Source organism: Stenella coeruleoalba (genome assembly GCF_951394435.1).
Source record: "Stenella coeruleoalba genome assembly, chromosome: 2".
Classification (NCBI taxonomy): Eukaryota; Metazoa; Chordata; class Mammalia; order Artiodactyla; family Delphinidae; genus Stenella; species Stenella coeruleoalba.
The window spans coordinates 83,408,325-83,425,938 of record NC_137147.1 but is presented as its reverse complement, the minus strand read 5'-3'; the positions used below and the strand labels follow the sequence as shown (position 1 = coordinate 83,425,938).

The 17,614-nt window shown below is 58.1% G+C and overlaps 1 protein-coding gene across 1 annotated transcript; it reads right to left on the bottom strand.

The window, feature by feature from the left end:
* Window positions 1–1,418: 1,418 nt before the first annotated feature.
* DISP2 (dispatched RND transporter family member 2) lies at window positions 1,419–13,135 on the bottom strand. Its single transcript, XM_079913913.1, has 8 exons — window positions 13,008–13,135; window positions 7,662–7,991; window positions 7,340–7,369; window positions 7,067–7,190; window positions 6,678–6,793; window positions 6,437–6,564; window positions 5,981–6,078; window positions 1,419–4,725 (listed from the first exon to the last, which is right to left on the bottom strand). The coding sequence occupies exons 1-8, from the start codon at window positions 13,118–13,120 to the stop codon at window positions 1,459–1,461; spliced, it is 4,206 nt and encodes a 1,401-aa protein (XP_079770039.1). The 5' UTR covers window positions 13,121–13,135; the 3' UTR covers window positions 1,419–1,458.
* Window positions 13,136–17,614: the final 4,479 nt, after the last annotated feature.

Sequence of the window (17,614 nt, the reverse complement as noted above, 5' to 3'; positions counted from 1 at the left end):
CCTTTGCTTTGGGGAGGGGGCAGTCAGCCTTTGGTCTGCTGAGTGCCCCTAGAGAGACCTGTCCTTAGGAAGCTGGGACCTTGACCTGCAAAACAGCTTCAGACTTACACACTCCTAAAGAGGGCAGCCCTGAGTTCCTGCCTTAATTGAACTCTTCTCAGCCTCTACTGCCCTCAGTGCGTCTCCTGGCAGGGACTCTCCACACATTGTGGCCACTGAAGAGGCCTCCTCCTCTTGACCCTGAACCTGGGAATCAGAACAGCCAGGATGCCTTATGGATGGTAGGCTTCTCAGCTGGAGCTGGAGGGAAGCACGAGGGAGATGGGGAGGAACTCCAGGCTTGCTCAGAACGTAGCTCTTTCTGGAGATGGAGGCCTAAAGCGAGGAAGGAGGGGAGTTTACCGAGAGGCATCTGCGAAGGCAGGTTGTTAGAGGGTGTCAGAGACCAAAGATCAAGACAGCCACAGGCCAACGTCCCTGGGGCAGGTAGACAGGAGGAGAGTGGCAGTTGTGGTGGAATGAGTCAGGAAGCCTGTTCTGCCATTTACTATCTACGCGACTTTGTGTAAATCACTTAACCTTACCTAGTCTCAATGTCTTTACCTGTAAACTGGCGGCAAAAGGACCTGACCAACTGTAGGCTACCCCATACAGAAGTGGTGAGATTCCCAGGACACGATGGGTGTAGAAGTGTTCTGCAAACTAAAAGATGCAGGACGTAAAGGATTCTTATTGTTGTTAACAGGGGAGAGGACCCTTCCATGTCAATGCAGCTCCCCATCAGGGACCATCAGCAATTTAGGGGTGCTCAGAGGCCGACCATTCCTCCTCCTCCACTTCACTGCCAGCAGCCATCTCTGCCTGGTCTTGACAAATTCCTGGTCAGACTGAGGACTGTGAGGGGCACAGGTAGTTAAGGACAGAGGGCCCAGCCCAATTCTGGCCCAGAGAGGATCCCCAAAGAGAAGGAAGTGTCCTGATAAAAAGCCTCTGAAAGGTGTGAGGTCCAGGAGGCTGCTGAGGCTTCCCAGGGCTCTTTTGGTTGGTGAGGTGCCCTGGCTGGGTCCCTTAGTCCCACTGACCTTCTTGTCACTTGGCATGGGGGCCAGGTCAGCCTCCCCTGATATACGGAGCTACGACTGTGGCCTTCCCCGTTCCAGAGGGTGGGTCCTGGTTGGCACTGTGGGGCAGACGAGCCCTTAGCGGGTCACAAGGAGAGCTTGGCGTTTCACTCCAAAGACCACCCCCCTGCACCCCCCACTGAATCCTCTGGATGTGGGGAGGAAGCAGAAGCCCCTACCAAGGCTGGATCATCTGGCAGGTTCAAAATCCACAGCTGGAGAGTGAGACCCCTCCCCGCTGATGTGAGGAAACACCAACAGGCTCTAGCCTGCTGCTGCCCCTGCCTTGTCACCCCCGACAGGCTCTGGGCCCCAGTCCGGCCTCTCGGGGCCCCCCTCAGCTGCTGTAGCCTGAAGTGTGGGTGCTGGGCCTGCGCACCCAAACGTCTGGCAGATCTGGCTGGCTGTTGGGCAGCACCACAGGGCTGCCATCCCCTGGCCCGCCACGGCCCTTCCAGGATGAGCTGCTCTGGTGGGAGGCGGGCAGTGATGGGTCGTACACGGTCTCCCTCAGCGCCAGCCACAGCGTGTCCCGCTTCCCATTCAGCTGGCCCCGCTCAGGTACTGTTTGCTCAGTTTCATCCAGGTCCTCTGGAGAGGCACCCACGGAATCTGGCACACGGGCACTGGGCTCAGAGGTGCTTAGGCAGGTCTCGTCAGAGACACTGAGCCCCTCCAGGGTGCTGGCTGAGGAGCAGAGGCACTCAGGAGGCTCTGCGACCTGGGGCTTGGGCTTGGGGGAGTGGGCTGGGGCTTCTGGTGATGCCTGCACGGGCTCAGCCTTCTGCCCTTGGGAGTCCTGCCTGGTCCGGGTTTTGGGGCTGGGGCCAGCCTGCTTATAGGGGGAGGAGGTCTGCAGGGCTGGGCACTGGCTGAAGAGCGCCTGGTGGTCCAGGAACACCTCCCTTGGGGAGGTAGGGGCTGGTGGGAGCCGGGAGCAGCAGGGGCCATCATGCAGCTGTAGATCCTCAGAGAGCACTGAGGGCCGGTGGGACAGCTTGCTGGTGGCTGTACTAGTGTCAAAGCTGGGACTCCGGCGTCGTGCCAGGGGCTGTAACTCGTACTGCTCTGGACAGGACCCAGGCGCCCCTCCCACTGGCCCTGGTCGTTGGCGGCCTGCCTTCTCCCCTCCAGGCTCCCCAGTTCCGGCGTCCCATGGCAGGTGGGCACAAGGCCAGAGGATTTGTCCACAGTTCTTCTCTGGTCCAAAGAAACAGCAGAGAGATTGGAAGAAGAAGCTGGCGAAGCCGCAGCTGACGCACTTCACCATCATGAGGACGATGCCCAGCTTGCGATAGAGCAACACCGAGGCAGGCAGCATGAGCACACCGGCTGCAAACAGGGCTGCAGCCCCCACCGCCGTGGCGCAGCTGGTCTGGCGCAGCGAGAAGGCCACGCGGCTCAGGCGGTCAGGGTGTGGGCACAGGTGATAGGAGATGCAGTAGTTGACGGTGAAGTCGACCGAGAGGCCCACAGAGGCAGAGAGAAAGAGGGCCTCAGCAGTGTTGAGCTGCCACTCGAGTAGAACCAGGAGCCCCACCGTGAGCAGCACGGTGCCCGCCACGGCTGCCACAGAGAACAGGCTAAGTGGAACATTCCAGGTGCCCAGCAGCAGTGTGGCAAAGGCCAGCGCCAGGGCCAGGCCCAGCACCACAGCAGGCTCGGTGCTCAGGCTGTGCTGCAGGCTGTACAGCTCCAGACGGCTGGTGAACCAACCCCGGCGCAGGCCGGGGGGTGCCCTGCCCAGCTCTGCTGCCAGCCAGTAGCTGACCTCAGTGTAGAAGTGGTGGGCCTGGCTGTAGTCTGGACTATACTGGAAGTTGGTCTGGAACTGCAGGACCAGGGCAGCCAGGCCGCCCTGGGTATTGAAGCGGGCTCCCAGGTCCCGGGTGCTCTCGGGGCCTTGCTCCAGAGCCATCATCTTGAGGCAGTGCAGGAAAAGCTGGGGGGCCCAGGGGAAGCCCGAGTGGCCACAGCAGGGGCCAGGCCCCAGGCGGGCGCAACCGGGGCTCTCCATCCAGCGCCGGAGGGCCTCCACGAAGCACAGCGTGGGCCAGCCCTCTGGCTGGGCCCCAAAGAAGCTCTGATTCCGAGCTCCCTGGCAGAGTGCCAGCAGCCAGCGCTGCGCCTCAGGACCGCTGGCCGAGAAGGCAGGGTCACTCACCAGAGAGCTGTTGCTGCGAGGGTCCAGGGGGTCGCCAGTGTCCACCGGCAGGATGCCCCACACCAAAACCACAGGCATGTGGCCGCCCTCACCCTGAGGCAGCCGCTCGAACAGAAACTGCTGACGGTACTCAGCGTCGAAGCGTTCGAAGGGGTGGCTGGGCCGGAAGACCTGGCCGCGGGGCGGCGGCAGCGTGGGCAGCCGCAGGCGGGGGCTGACGCCGGCGATGTAGGCGCCCCCCGCCGCCAGCGCGGCGAACCAGCAGATCCAGATGTAGCGGAACTTGATGACACCGCAAGGCAGGAGGCGCTGGAAGAGCAGGCGCGAGGTGCTGGCGGCCGCCCTCCGAAGCCCGCGGAGCCGCCGGTGCAGCGCCAGCGCCAGTCGCCGGGGCGCGCTGCCGCCCCACGGGCCGCGCGCCCGGGCCGCACAGCCGCGCGCTAGGTAGCGCTCGTGGAGCACCGCGGAGGAGGGCAGCCAGGCCAGCGTGAGCGCCAGGTGCGCCAGCACAGCCGTGCCCATGTAGAGCGCGAAGCATCGGACGGCGGGGAGGCGGCTCAGGTAGCTGGCGTAGAAAGCCGCGCCCGTGGTGAGGCCCGAGACTAGCAGCAGGTAGCCGAAGTGGTGCATGGTGCGGCCCACGCGCTGCGCCAGCCCCCCGGAGGGCAGCTGGCTCTTGCTGAGGCGCCAGAGGTCGAAGAAGATGAGGGTGTGGTTGGCGCAGACGCTGCTCAGCAGGACAAGGGCCGCGAGATTGACGAAGGGGAAGTAGGCCATCCGGAAGGCCACTCGGTAAAGAAAAAAGGCAAGCAGCAGGGAGCCCAGCACCCCCAGTAGCACCATGAGTGTGAGGAAGAGGGAGCGCAGGTAGAGGGCGATGCTGAGGAAGATGGCGGCCAGGGCCAGCAAGGGGTACACCGTATCCTGGGCCAGGTAGTGCCTCAGCAGCTCCTGCTTGAGGCCCAGGTCCATGCCAGTGATGGATGTGTAGTTGTCGGAGAGCCCCCAGGGCACGGCTAGGCGGTCCAGGTAGATGCCCATCATGGAGGCACCCTTCGGGGTGGGCAGGAAGAGCAGGCTGTACTTGAGGGAGGGCACCTGGTAGTCAGCCGTCTGGGGACTCAGAAAGTCCCTGTCCAGCAGGAAGTGCAGGAGTTGGTAGACAGCACTGCTCCGGGAGCACTTGGTGGGAACCTGGGCACAGCGCGGGGGCTTGTCCTTCCCGGGTCCCAGACAAGAGGGCACCAGGGCACCACGGTGATAGTAGAGTGCACAGGCCCGCAGCAGGGCCAGCGTGCGGGCTGTGTCGGCTTGAGTAGTGTCCAGGCAGGAGGAACGATTGGAGAGCACGGCCACATAGTTGCCCAGGGACCAACTGGGGCAGCACTCGTTGGCTGCTGTACGCTGGCACAGAGCCCCAAAGCTGGTATGGGAGCGGACCTATAGGACACACACAGCACGAGAGAGCTCAGGGGCAGTGCAGGGGCCCAGGTTTCCCCAGCGCTGTCCGAGGCCCTCTCACCTCCTTTCAGGCTGCAGGGCAGAGGCAGAGAGGTATCTTGACTGCCCAGCAAAACCTGACTGGTCAGGCCCAGGTTCCAGCAGCTACGTCTTGACTCTGTCAAAGAGGAGCCTCAGGAATGCGGCCCCAGGCCTCTGCCTGAGAGGTCTTGCCCTAAGGGCCCCAGCAGGTCACACACTCCAACTCTGCACTGCCTGAGACAGAAGTAGGAGTGGAAGTGGCAGCCACAGATGGAATGGGGCCAAGTGTCCAGGGAACTGGACAGGTGGGAAAAGTGGAGGCCAAAACATTCCAGGATCAGGGTCACTGCCAAACCCTAGCCCCCTATCTCTGTCCAGTGGTCTGCTTAAACCTTGTGAGGGATAGGGCTGTTTCTTTTTCAGACCTCATGCCTGTTTTTCTCTCCCACCCTGATGCTGACATTACAATAGCTGGTGTAGTTACAGAGAATGCTAGCCTGGGAATCAGAGGCCCTGTACTGCCATCAACTGGATGTATGGCGTTGGGCCTGAGATCATGGTGACAATAGTAACATTTATTGAGAGATCACTATTGTCAGTCATTATGCTATATTTTTTACAAATTCTACCTTGTTTCATTGTCACAACACCCCTATGAGGAAACTACCATTATTCCCATTTTATATATACAAAGACCGAGGCACCGAGAGGTTGAGAAATGTGTCTGAGGTCACACAGCCAAGGAGTATTAGAGCTGGCCTTGAATTCAGGCATCTGACTCCAGAGCACATGTTCTTTAAGCCTAGTGGTGTTCACACTGTTTTTAGTAGCGAAACTTTCTGCAGATGTTATAGCACATGGTTCTCCAGTTAGCATGACTGGATCTGCAGCGCTTGGGTTGATGGGGGCTGGGGGCCTTGGGCCGGGGCCTCCTCAACAGCTCTTGAGGCTCCTTTTCAGGACCTTTCGAAAATCCCCAGGCTCTGCAGGGTCTGTCTTCCAGCACCTGTATCTTGGCTCTTCTGGAAACAGCTGACTCTTCTCTCCCTGCCAACCCAGAACCTCTCAGCAGGGTTGCAGTAATTTTCTAAGCAGGGAATGCTCTCTCCTAGTCCAGGCTGGGAGTCCTGGCTCAGCTGTATTTCCTTATGATCAGGTCCCTGGTGTCCCTGGTTCCCCCACCCAGCCCCTGGCACCTCCCTAGCCAGCTCACCTGATCCTGTTCCATGCGACACATGGAATGGATGGCGTGCAGGTTCCACAGGCTGCCCGCTGAGGTGGACATGAACACCAGCTGTGCATAGCTCTTCTCTGCAACACACCGCCCAGAGCTCACCCTTTGGCCCCAGGTCCTGGGCCCACCAAAGGGAAGATGCTTACCCAGGGCCATATGAGGTTTAGATTCCCAGGAGCCTGAAACCTGTGCCTGCATCCTGGGCCTGCATCCCTCCCCTGTGGCACACCCCCATCCAGCTTGCCCCTACCTGGCTGGAGCACCTGAGACCTGCCTCATCCTCCCAGCTGTAACTTAACTTCCTTGGCTTGAATGTGACTGGCCAGGCTCCTTCCCCTTGTTTGCCCAAATTTGTTCTCCTGGGCCCTCCTGTTCTCGTAGGTGGGGAGGGGGTAACCACCATTAAAGCCAGGAACTGGCCAGGCTGCAGCTTACCAGGGGGGCCACAGAAGAAGCTCTCCTGCCCTCTGGCCTCCAGGGGCTCCACCATCCTCCGAGGCCGGACCATGCCCTCCTGGGCACTGCTCCAGGGTGTGGGGCTCAGAGTGGTATGGGGGTTTGAGCTGAGGCAGAGAGAAAATCTATGCCAGGCCCTCTGACCTGCCTTCGGCTGCTCTCTGGAGGCCTCGTTCTTTCCCTGGTTCCCCCCAGCAGTGGAAAGATGGGAACCCATTACCTGTTCAGCTCAAGGTCTGGAGAAAGGGAAAGCAGCTTCTTGGGGCCTGTGAGGGACTGCAGTGCTCTCCAGACCACTAGCTTGCGCCCAATGTCCGTGTCCCGAGGCTCAAAGCCCTGCAGGGAGGAGGGCAGAGAAGATCAGGCCGGCAGGAGGGGGAGTTCTCCTTCTCCCTTCTCGGCTCTGCCCCTTTGGGTCCCTGGAGCAGGGAAGGCTGGCCCGCCTGCCTGGATTGTTGGACACGAGGATCACCTCTATACCATCTCCCAGCTCTCTCTGGAGAGCCCATTGCTGCCTCCCCACTCCCAGCTGCGCCACTCCCATTTTCTGCCCCAGACTGAGCTGAGGTGGCCAGGCCTGGGGGCCCATCCCTCCCCTTGGTCCCTCACCAGTAAGGGCTTGGAGAAATCGGGTAGCTGGCCTCCCAGCAGTCCAGCCAGGGTGCAGAGGAGGATGACAGCCAGACACAGCAGCAGCACGGCCACTGGCCACTCAGCAATCAGCTGGGAATAGCTGGGAAAGAGGAAGAGATCCCACATGAATTAGCATTGGGTGTGATAGCAGGGAATGCGGGGGCTTAGAAGCCACCAACAAGGGATGGTGGGGCTAAACTGGGGACTGGCCTGGTGACCCCTAGGGCTCCAGAGAAGGGCCAGGCCTACCTCTTTGGCATCTGGAAGGCCCGTACCTGCCTGTGGAAGAGAAGAAAAGACACTTGCTTGCTAGAGTCCTCTTGTAGGGTGGGAGGTTGGGATGGGGGTGGAGGATAGAGGAAGATGGCATCAACCCTTTTAGGCTTTCCCACTCCCAAGCTCCAACGCTTCCTTCATCTTCCATCCAGGCTGCCTCCTCCATCAGACGCAGGGGACATCCTGGGCTGCCTCCTAGTGATGGAGTCCAGAGTCCGGGGGGGGGTGTCGACCCCACTTTTAAGCCCTGCCCCACCTTCCAGGGCAGCTGGCAGGCTGCTGGACCCCTCCTTACCTGACGCTGACCACATGGTGCTGCACAGATGCCGGCTTCCAGGCCCCATCATGCTGTGAGGGGGCTGGGGAAGGGCTGAGGCTGGAGCCATGGGAGCACAGCGCTGCCCGGTCCCCAAGCCCTGGAAGGGAGCTGCCCCCCCGGTATTCCTGTGGTGCCCGGGGATAGGTAAAGTGGGCAGGGGCCAAGGGGCTGGATGGGCCCACAGGATGAAGGGTGGAAGTTCCTGGTGGGGGTCCCGAAGAACTGGAAGGGTCCTCAAGGGGGCAGCTGTGGAGGGCGCCGCTTCTCTCTGGGCTTGCCTCAGGGGCCACAGCCTTGCTCTGGGACCTGGGGAGAGAGGAGACAGGGAAAAAGGGGGTGGGAGACAGTGGTGGTCCACACCGTGCAGCAGCCTTGCTCAGTGAGCTGAGACGGATGGAGCTCAGGCTGTTCTATTCCTAGGCCTGGGGAGAGGCAAGGAGGGTGGAGGCTCTGGGTCTACACCCCCAGCCTACTTCTTGGGGTTCACTGTCTCATTCACTCATCTGCCCATGCACCTCAAAACACATATGATCTTATTTACTCCTTTAAAAACCATACCGGGGAAGTACTTTCTTTCTTTTATAGATTTGAAAACTGAGGTTCAGTGAGCCCTGAAGAGCTGGACCTTGAACCCAGTTCTGACTTGCAGACCTGTGCTCTTTCTGCTGTAGTTGTCTCTTCATCCTCTTGTCAGACGTTTATTGAGCACCTGCTGCACTTTTGTTCCCACCTTAGAGCCTTTGAGCTTTCTTTGCCCTCTGCTTGGGATGTTCCTCCCCAGATAATTGCACGGCTCACACCATTACCTTCTTGGAGAAGCCCTCCCTGACTACCCTCTCTAAATAATCATCCACCAACTCCTATCCCCCTACCTACTCTATATTTCTTCCTAGCATTTTCCACAACTGGACGTTGTATTATATATTGTCATGTTTACTGCCTGTCTCTCCTATGGAACGTGAGCTCCGGGAGAGCAGGGCCTCGTGCATTTGTTCATCTGTGTCCCCAGTGCCTTGAGCAGCACCTTGCACACCGAAGGTGCCCCAGGGATGTTTGCTGAGTGAAGGCTGAGTGCTGGACGGGCTGCTAATAGTGGTGCCAGGATGAATAAAGCCCAGTCCTTGTCCTCCAGGCACTCATGGTAGGTGGGCGATGTGCAGGGGCCACCATGTTGAGTGTTGTGAGAGGGGAAGTCACACAGGACTGAAGGCGCCCAGAGGAGGGCCCAACTTTGACAGGGGTGGGGGGGTCAGGGAAAGCTTTGCAGAGGCAACCACTTCCTTTTCACCAAGCCTCGGCCTTGGGGCAGGAGGTTTGCTCTGCAACAGTGTACACAGTTGGGAGAGGGAGTTGGGACCCCCAAGGAGCTTGCCAGGGAGGAGTCAGCAATAGATTCCTCTTTCCAAATTATGCATGAGGGCAGCACTCTGTGCATGGACCCAGCCCCACTCCTTGGGTGCAGGCAGAGGTGGAGTCCCACCCCAGGGGCAGGATTGCCAGACCTGGGATAGGAGAAGATGGCCACAGAACAGAGTGCCTGAGGGCCATGGCGGGTTCCCAAGGGGTTCTGGGCCCTCCAGCGAGTCTCCTTTCTTCCATCCGCCTGCTACAACTTGCATAGCTCCCATGGGAGAGCCAGGTCTATGCCGAGCAAACCCTGGCTTCCAGTCTTGCCTGCTGCACTGCTGAAGGGGCCGTGGGCCAGAGTCCTGGCTGTGGTGGCACATGGACATTGCCCACAGAGGCTGGGTTCTGCCCAGAGACCAAGTAGAGGACCTGGAAAGAATAGGCAAGCTCCTCCTCTTCCTCCCAGAAGGCTGGATGGCAGACAGTCAGGGGGTGGGGTATAATTCTCATGCTTGGACTAAAATAGGGGAGCAGTGGATGTGGGGTCCTGGCTCCATCATCCTTTAACTCTGGGGTCTTGGGAAAGACACACAATTCTTGGAGCATTGGCATCCTTGTCTGCTGAGTGAGGGTACGATGATAACGCCTCCCTCTCAGGTTTAGTATGGGCATTAACTGAGGTAACACATGTGAGGTGCCTGGCGTGGAGCCTGGCATGTGGAAGACATTTACTTTCCTGCCTCTTCCCACACTCAGTGCTGCAGGGAGTGTGCAGTTTAAGAAGTATATTTATATTTACAATTCGACCTCTTTAGGCACCTCAGATAATATATCTCCATTTGAGAACTTCTCACACCTTGAGAATCTCACTACATATATAATTATAAGTACTTTTCTTTTTGTTATCCAGAAGCAGCATCAGAATTTGTTTCATGATATAAACCACTGATTTTTTTTCTTACTAACTCAACACTTAGAAAAATAGGAATTTGACTAAACTTGTTCTCAAGCAAGACTTCAGAATTCCCCATAAAGTTAATGACACAGCAACCAGTGTCCTTGCAGATAAAATAGCTTATGGGCCCATCACCATGGGCCAAAGGGAAGCTGGAAAAATGACCGGGGTTCATGTGTATAAGTGTGGACATCTACTTCTTTAAGATTTTTATTCTGCAGGTCTTTTTTGAGCACCTGCCACATGCTGGGCACTGTGCTTGGCCTGGGTTGGATCCTGAAGGCATGAAGGTGACCCATTAGTCTTGGTCTCCCTCTTTAGAGCAGGGCCTGCTTTCCGCAGTCAGGAGGGTGGGGCAGCCAGGGTGCCTATTTCAGCTGCGCATGGTCTTAGAGCACTCACTGAGCTTTGGGCTTATCCTAGGAGCCAGGCCCCCACTTGGAGTGTCAGTTTCTTTTTCATTAAGGGAAGCCAGCACTCCAGGCCGTGCTGGCAGAGAACAGGAACTCCAGTTGTCCTTAACCAGTCTACCAAATCTCATAAGCCACCCCCTTCCTTAGCAGGCTCCTGTTCAAGGGGGATTCCAGCATCCACCATTGGTTTGCTTCTACTGGGGTGTCCCTGGCCCCAGCCCCTTCCTCTCAATCCCTTCTATCCCTCTCCAGGGACCTAGGATCAGCTGCTCCCAAATCTCACCCTTCATGACCGTGCCCATCATTGTGAATGTGGCAGAATTTGAAACTTTCCACATTCCGACTGCTGTAGAACCGGGAGTTTGTCTTGACCCTCCCAAGGAGAAGAGGCAAACTGTTCTCAGAATAAAAGCTTTCTCCTGCCAGCCGCTGCTGCCCTCTATTTTCGGAAGACCTAGTAATAGTTAAGCACCCCTCGCCTTGCCTCACCCTCTCAGTTCCATGGCTCTGACTAGGATGAGCGATTTCCTGGGCCACCTGCCTGGGCCCACTGGTCTGTAAGCTAAGTGATTGAGGCAGGCAGGTAGGTTAATGGAAAGTGATGACACAGGCCTCACTCATGGCCAAAGTCACAGCAGTCAGGGCCTGGCTAATAGTGCCCCAGACACCTCTCTTGGGAGCCCCGTGAGCGGAAAATGTACATGTGTATTAACCATGCCCCCAAGTCCACAGACACGTAGCCATATGGACATCCATGTGACCCTGCGGAGTGGCCAGGACAGATGAGGGAGCAATTCACGCCACTAGGAAAATAAAAAGGTAATTTTAAAAACACAAAGAATGGGGCTTCCCTGGTGGCGCAGTGGTTGAGAGTCCTCCTGCCGATGCAGGGGACATGGGTTCGTGCCCCGACCTGGGAGGATCCCACATGCTGCGGAGCGCCTGGGCCCGTGAGCCATGGCCGCTGAGACTGTGCGTCCAGAGCCTGTGCTCTGCAAGGGGAGAGGCCACAACAGTGAGAGGCCCGCGTATCCCAAAAATAAAAACAAAAATAAAACACCACAAAGAATGAAATATTTCAAATTGCCCTGTTGTCAATGCATTAGTAAAGGGGTGTGTGTGTGTGTGTGTGTGTGTGTGTGTGTGTGTGTGTGCGCGCGCACGCGCGTACGTGCTATCTTATTCACTCCCCAGAGTGCTACTTAGTTCAGCCGGAATGTATTTTTGTTTCTTGGATTGAAATGAATCCCTTTGCCTGATTTGTCCAGGGTCTCTGGGGAAGTGCAGAGAGGGGCCAGAGGTCTCAGGGAGTTGCTAGAAGAGAGCAAGTGATTCCTGTGCCCAAGTATGACCCACACGTGCAGGGGAAGTGAGCAGACCAGACAGGGCTGATCCTTGGCAAAATATCCAAGGTAGCAAATGACTCTCCAGTCCCTTCTAGGGATGCTCCTGGCCCCTGCCCTGTCCTGTCACTGTCTCTGCCTTGTCCATACTTGGCTTTTTGGTCAAGCCATAGTTCCAGGCAGCCCCCTGGTCCAGGGAACACATTAATCCTGTGTACCATCCTGTTGAAGAAAGTTCTGTGGCTTTCAGACTGAAACGTGGCTAAATCTACCCAGGCTGATGTGTCAACATAGTGGGAAGAAAACATTTCCCTCCACTTGTGGGGTCTCCTCTTCACTCAGGTACAGAATGCACATTTTAACTGGGGCAGTCTGAAGACAATGTGTCCACCTCTGCTTTTGCCCCCAAAGAATGCTTCCTATTTCAGTCCAGGCAGGAGAGAGAGGCGGTGTCATGTCAGGTGAGGGATTCTGGGGGCGGCAGACCAGGCAGGGCACAGAAATTGCACCATATTGCTACCTGGCTGGGCTGTTCCCTCACACATATGGTGGAGGAAGGGAAAGGAGAGGCACCAAGATCTGGGCCCGCAGCGGGAAGATGTTCCTTCCGTCCCGCCAGCCTGGTGCTCCTTCAGGGACGGTACTGACCGCAGCCTGAGCCTCAGAGCCTGCCCACGCAGCGCCTCAGAAGAGTGCAGGTGGCTGCCACACGTGGGGACTCGAGCCTACACGTGCGCAGCTGGCCATGTGGGGCAGACTGGAGACGGACGGTGATGGACAAAGACAGATCCTACCTAGCTTGGAGACCGGGTGTCTGCCCTCCCCCCAGGACACACCTTGGCGAGTCTCCCGTCTACAGTACACGCGCACCCTCGACCACATTGACTCGCTGGAACCTGGACTGAGGCTGCTGCAGGCTTGGGGCTTACAGAGAAGACGCGGGGGCAGGGCCTACAGGGAGGGGCTCTGGAGGCCGGAGGGGCTGGGGATACCGGGGCCTTAGAGGAAAGGTAGGAACAGTGGGTGGGGCAGGTCCTGGGGGCGGTGAGGGCTAAGCGGGCTGACAGTAGGGGGTATCGGGAGAGAGAAAATTGACCCGGCAGAATGAGGGCGTGGCCAGGGGGCAGGGAGTCTGGAGGCCCCAGAGGGGCTCTAGATGGGGCTGGGGACTGAATGGGACGACATATGGCGGCTACTGGGGATACCTGGGGCGGGGATTCTGGGAAGGTTTGCGAGCTGGGTCTGCGGAGCAGTCCGCCCCTACCTGTCCGGGGACCTGCCGTCTGGAGCCAAAGGCTCCCCCTCGGGCCGCTGCTCCCCTTCCAGACCCGGGCCGGGAGCCGGATCGTTGCTGCCGCTGCCGCTACCGCCGTCCATGCCCGTGGGCGGCGCCGCTGTCCGGGCGCTGGTGCTGAAGTAGCGGCGGCGGCGGCGGCGGCGGCGGCGGCGGCGGCGGCGGCGGCGGCGGCGGCGGCGGCGGCGGCGGCGGCGGCGGCGGCGGCGGCGGCGGCGGCGGCGGGGGGCGGCTCCTGCGCACGCGTCGACGCCAAGCGGGTCGATCGCTGGGCGGGGCCGATGAGGAGCCCAGCCAATGGGCGCGGCACCGGGGGGCGGGGACAGGGGCTTCCCGCCGCGCCGCTGCCCGAAGGCTCGCTGTCTTTAAGACCCCCGGGCTGGAGTTGTGGGCCCTTGTACTCAGGCCAGGTCTGCGAGCTGCTGTTAGGAGTCTGTGCAGTAGTTCGCACATCGGCCTTTCCTGGGGGGCATCCGTCTTCCCGTGAGGGACCAGGAAACGCGACCCCAGGCACCGTGTAAAGAGCCTCAGAACTTGTAACACAGACTCTTCCAGCCCCAAAGAGGGAGCAGCTCCATGCCGGCACTTCACTGCTCCGGACGCTGAGGGGTTGAGAGGTTGGGCTACTTTTAGACTCACATTTGTCTCGGCTCCGCTCAGCGTCCCCCCTTTCCTTCCCAGTAAGGCTAGGCACCTGCTCAAGTTGGGTCTTTACGTTGGTCTGGACCTGGTTCTGCGCCCCTCAGTTGTGGAGCCTGGATTCTGTTATTCAAGTGCAGAGTATGGCCGGGGAGAGGGACAAGAGAGACACTCAGAGAAGCCCCAACTCTCTCTTATAACCACCCCACTTTAGCCTGGAAGGTACCCAGTAGCCACTCATTCCAGGGCGCTTGCTGCTTCCCCTGTTAGGGAATGGCTGTGAGAGAGGGGCGGTGTGATGGGCGGTGGAGAGGCCGGGCTAGAGGGCTGTTACCATAGCTCTAGAACAGATACGGGCCCTGTGAGAAGCCTGGGAGTTGGGGAGCGGAGAGGATCCCAGACGTGTAACTTGGATGGGCAGAAGAGGTTTTACAGTAAGCAGACTCTCTGTGTGTGTGGTAGGTGCCTTGGCTGAAGCATGCGGCTGGGGGGAGAGTCAGAACCCAGGAGTGATTGGACTATGGGTATCCCTAAATTGTGTGCAAACCGTGTGCAAGGCATAGACCAGTAGGCATGAGGGTGGGAGAGTCTAGAGGTGTAGAAGTGGTGGCCCTGCCCTGAGTAGCTTAGTTTGGTGAGAGAGATAAAAAGCCAGCCCGTTAATTGATGCCAACTGGGTAGGGTGTGGTTGGGCCCATGTGATGGTCGATAGGAGCTGCAGAGGAGGGGGCAGTGTGCAAAGACAGGGAGGACCTCACTCAACCTAATGGGCTTTAGGGAAGCCTTCATGTTGATGGTGGAGCTTCAGCTGGCTTGGAAGGAAGGCATTCCTGACCTGGGGGTGAGGTGGAGGTGGTGGTGGGGAAACTGTGCAAAGTTTAAGAGGCTGGAAATTTCTATGTGTTTTCAGGGGATAGTGAGAAATAACATCTGGAGAGTTAGGGATCCATTGAAGGCTTCTGACCTGTAGGGTGAGGCATGTAAGATGGAACCTTGGAAGGCCCACCAGGTCTGGGTATATATGATGGGATAGATGTGATGAGACCATACTTGAGATTGAGACCCTTTGATGGGGGGTGGGGCAGAAGTGAAAACAAAAGGAGGGGTGACCTTATTCAACCGTATGCTATGGACACTACTGAGAATGCCTGACTGGGTGCCGATTTTCACAACTAGGGAACTCAGAGACCACTGGGCCCCCTGAGTGCCAGTTTGGATGTGAAGGAAGATAGGCTCTTTTAAGGTAGAACATGGCCTCCAGGAGGCTGTTTATTAGATCCAGAAGATTCTGGTTCAGGCCCCATGCCAGGTCATGCTCTCCATTCTTATGTCCTGTTTCTTCTGCTTCCTCAGTGATGTGGGCCAGTGGGGTGCCCACAGGGCCCTGGGGGGTGGCCCCGCATAGGACAGTGCCCTGGTTCAGGGTGGGAACCTGGAGGATGGTTGCCATGCCAGGGGGGTGCCTACCACCATGGCAGTGCCCAGGGCCAGGGCCGTGACCATGCCCACCACCATGGCAGGGCCCCTTTGGAAAGCCGGATGAACAATATTAGAGTCAGAGGTCAGTGCCAATCTTACCTGCAGTCAACTCTCCCTCTCCCTTCCCCTTCCCCCTCTCCAGCCCCTACTCTAGGGGACTCAGGATTCCTGGGCACTAGCAGGGGCTCATTGTGGAGGTCAGGAGACAGGGATAGCAAGTGACTGCTCCTAGCCCTGGGCCTTTTGCCTTGATGAAACCAGAGCACAGAGCAGACACAAGGGGAGGAACCTAGATCCATTGGGTTCCATTCCTTTAGCTGAGATATGACTCCCAGTCTCTGGACCTCAGTTTATTTTATCTGCAACGAAGAAGCAGAATTATCTCATCTTCTCTCTTCCCTCACCCAGGAACCCATGCAGAGTGATTAGAGGTTTTGCCATGCTGACTACTTAGAAGTGAACGTGGGGCTGGGGGAGGCTACAGAGGAACACAGTGAGGGCCAGGGGCAAGGAGGAGACAGGAGGCAGGGTGAGGGGAGATGCGGGAGCCAAGGAGAAGGAGAGGCAGCTGGAGGGTGGGAGGAGACAAAGGTAGGAGGTGACAAGGTAAGGATGTGCGTGTCCTCTCTGTAGGTAGTGTGTGCAGGTACAAGGCTATGTGCTGCGCTTACATACACGTAGCTATGTCTGTATACATGTGCATGGGTGGGCGCCTATACATGCCTGCTGTGTGCACAGATACATGTGTGTGGGTGCATGTGCCTGGTTGAGTGTATGTGACAGTGGGAGTACATGTGAGCCCATGCCTGTCCCTGAGGAGGTGGCAGACTCAAGAAACCAGGAAGAATAGAAAGTAAAATCAAGACTTTATCGCCTAAGCCAGAAGAGTCCTGGGAAAAGTGGTTTAACCTTCTGTCATGGCTGGAACCACTTCTGAGGCCCCAAGGCCAGAGAAGTCTCTTTGCCTCTTGCCACAGGCCTAGGGAAGAGTGGAGACGCTACCTTGCTTTTCTGGTGCTGGGCACAGGGGACCTGGGGCCCCGGGGGAGCAGGGCTGGGGCCCTACTCTGGGGGGTGGATAACTCCCCAGTCTGCTCCTGCCGCCTAGGGCCTGAAAACGGCTTATAACCAGTGGGGAAGAGGCAGGCTCCATGGTTAGGGGACTTTCCTGTGACCAAGTTAGGGCTGCCGCTGCCCCATCCAGGCTCAGTGATGCCTGGAAACTGCCACTTCCCACCCTGCTTGCCTCTTCTGTGACTCTTTTTGTGGTGGGGCCAGTTCCGGGCCTAGGAGCTGGGTCTGCTGGTGGTAGCCAGTGGGGGCTGGGGGAGGGGGAAGCAGGGAGGAGGGCAGGCAGCCTCCCTTCTCTGGCAGAGGCAGGTCACTGGGGCCCTGCAGTGTGGTTGGGATTTGGGAGCAAGCCAGCTATCCAGGGAGGCTGTGAATAGCCAGGAATGCAGAGAAGCATGGAACAGAAGGGGAAGCAGCAGGAGAGAGGATGGGCTGCCGGGGCAGGGAGGGGATGTGAGAAAAGGAGAGAGACAGATGGGAAAACAGGAAAGGAGCAGAGGAGAAGGCTGACGCCTGTAGGGAGTGAACTTGCGCTGTGATGCCCTGCCCCGCCCCACCCATGGGGGCTGAGGCCTCCCTATTCTGCATCTGGGGGACATTGTGGTCGCTCCCTGAGGGTCTAGGAAGGGGCTGGAGGTCTGGGGGACATGGCAGCGGGGAGGAAAAGGGGGAGACGGCTGGGGAACTTTCTATCCTTTGGACCTGTGGGAAAGGAAGGGAAAAGAAAGAAATAGCTTTGGTTATTTGGTTCTGCAGTAAGAATCCTGTCTTCCTCCTGGTGCTGATTTTGTGCCCACCTTCCATCCCCCTCCTCCAACAAGGCTCAAGAGCCAGCTGAGTTCTCCTGGGTGGGATGGGGCTAGTTAGGAAGTGTGGGTTCTTGTTCTCACTCTGTCAGCTGTCTGCCCTCCCAACCTCGGCCAAACTCCCTAACGCTAAGGGAGGCGTCTGCAGTGGAAACCCTGTTTCTTCTACTTCCAACTTCAGGCGGGCCCCACCCCGTCTCCCCCTCTGCCTCCTCCCCCCAGATCCCACTTTTCTCAGCCCAATCTCTGCTCAGATCCTCAGCTGTTTCTTGGCTCCTGCTTAATGACCTTCTGGTCCCAGCTCTTAGCCTTTGCTCATGTCTCCTGCCACTTGGCACTATCTCTTGCTTGACTCTGTGTCGCATTCCTGCAGGAAGTCTGCTTAGATTGGGCCGTCCTGCCTGCCCTCACTGCCCAGCTGCTGGCCCAGAGGGCTCATTCTTGCAGTAACCAATTTGAGTGGTCCTGGGTGTTCTGAAGTGCTCCCTGGGTGAGAATCGCCTCCTTGATGAGATGTATATTTCTTTTCTCTTTTTCTTTTGGCCGCATCACACAGCATGTGGAACTTCCCTGACCAGGGAT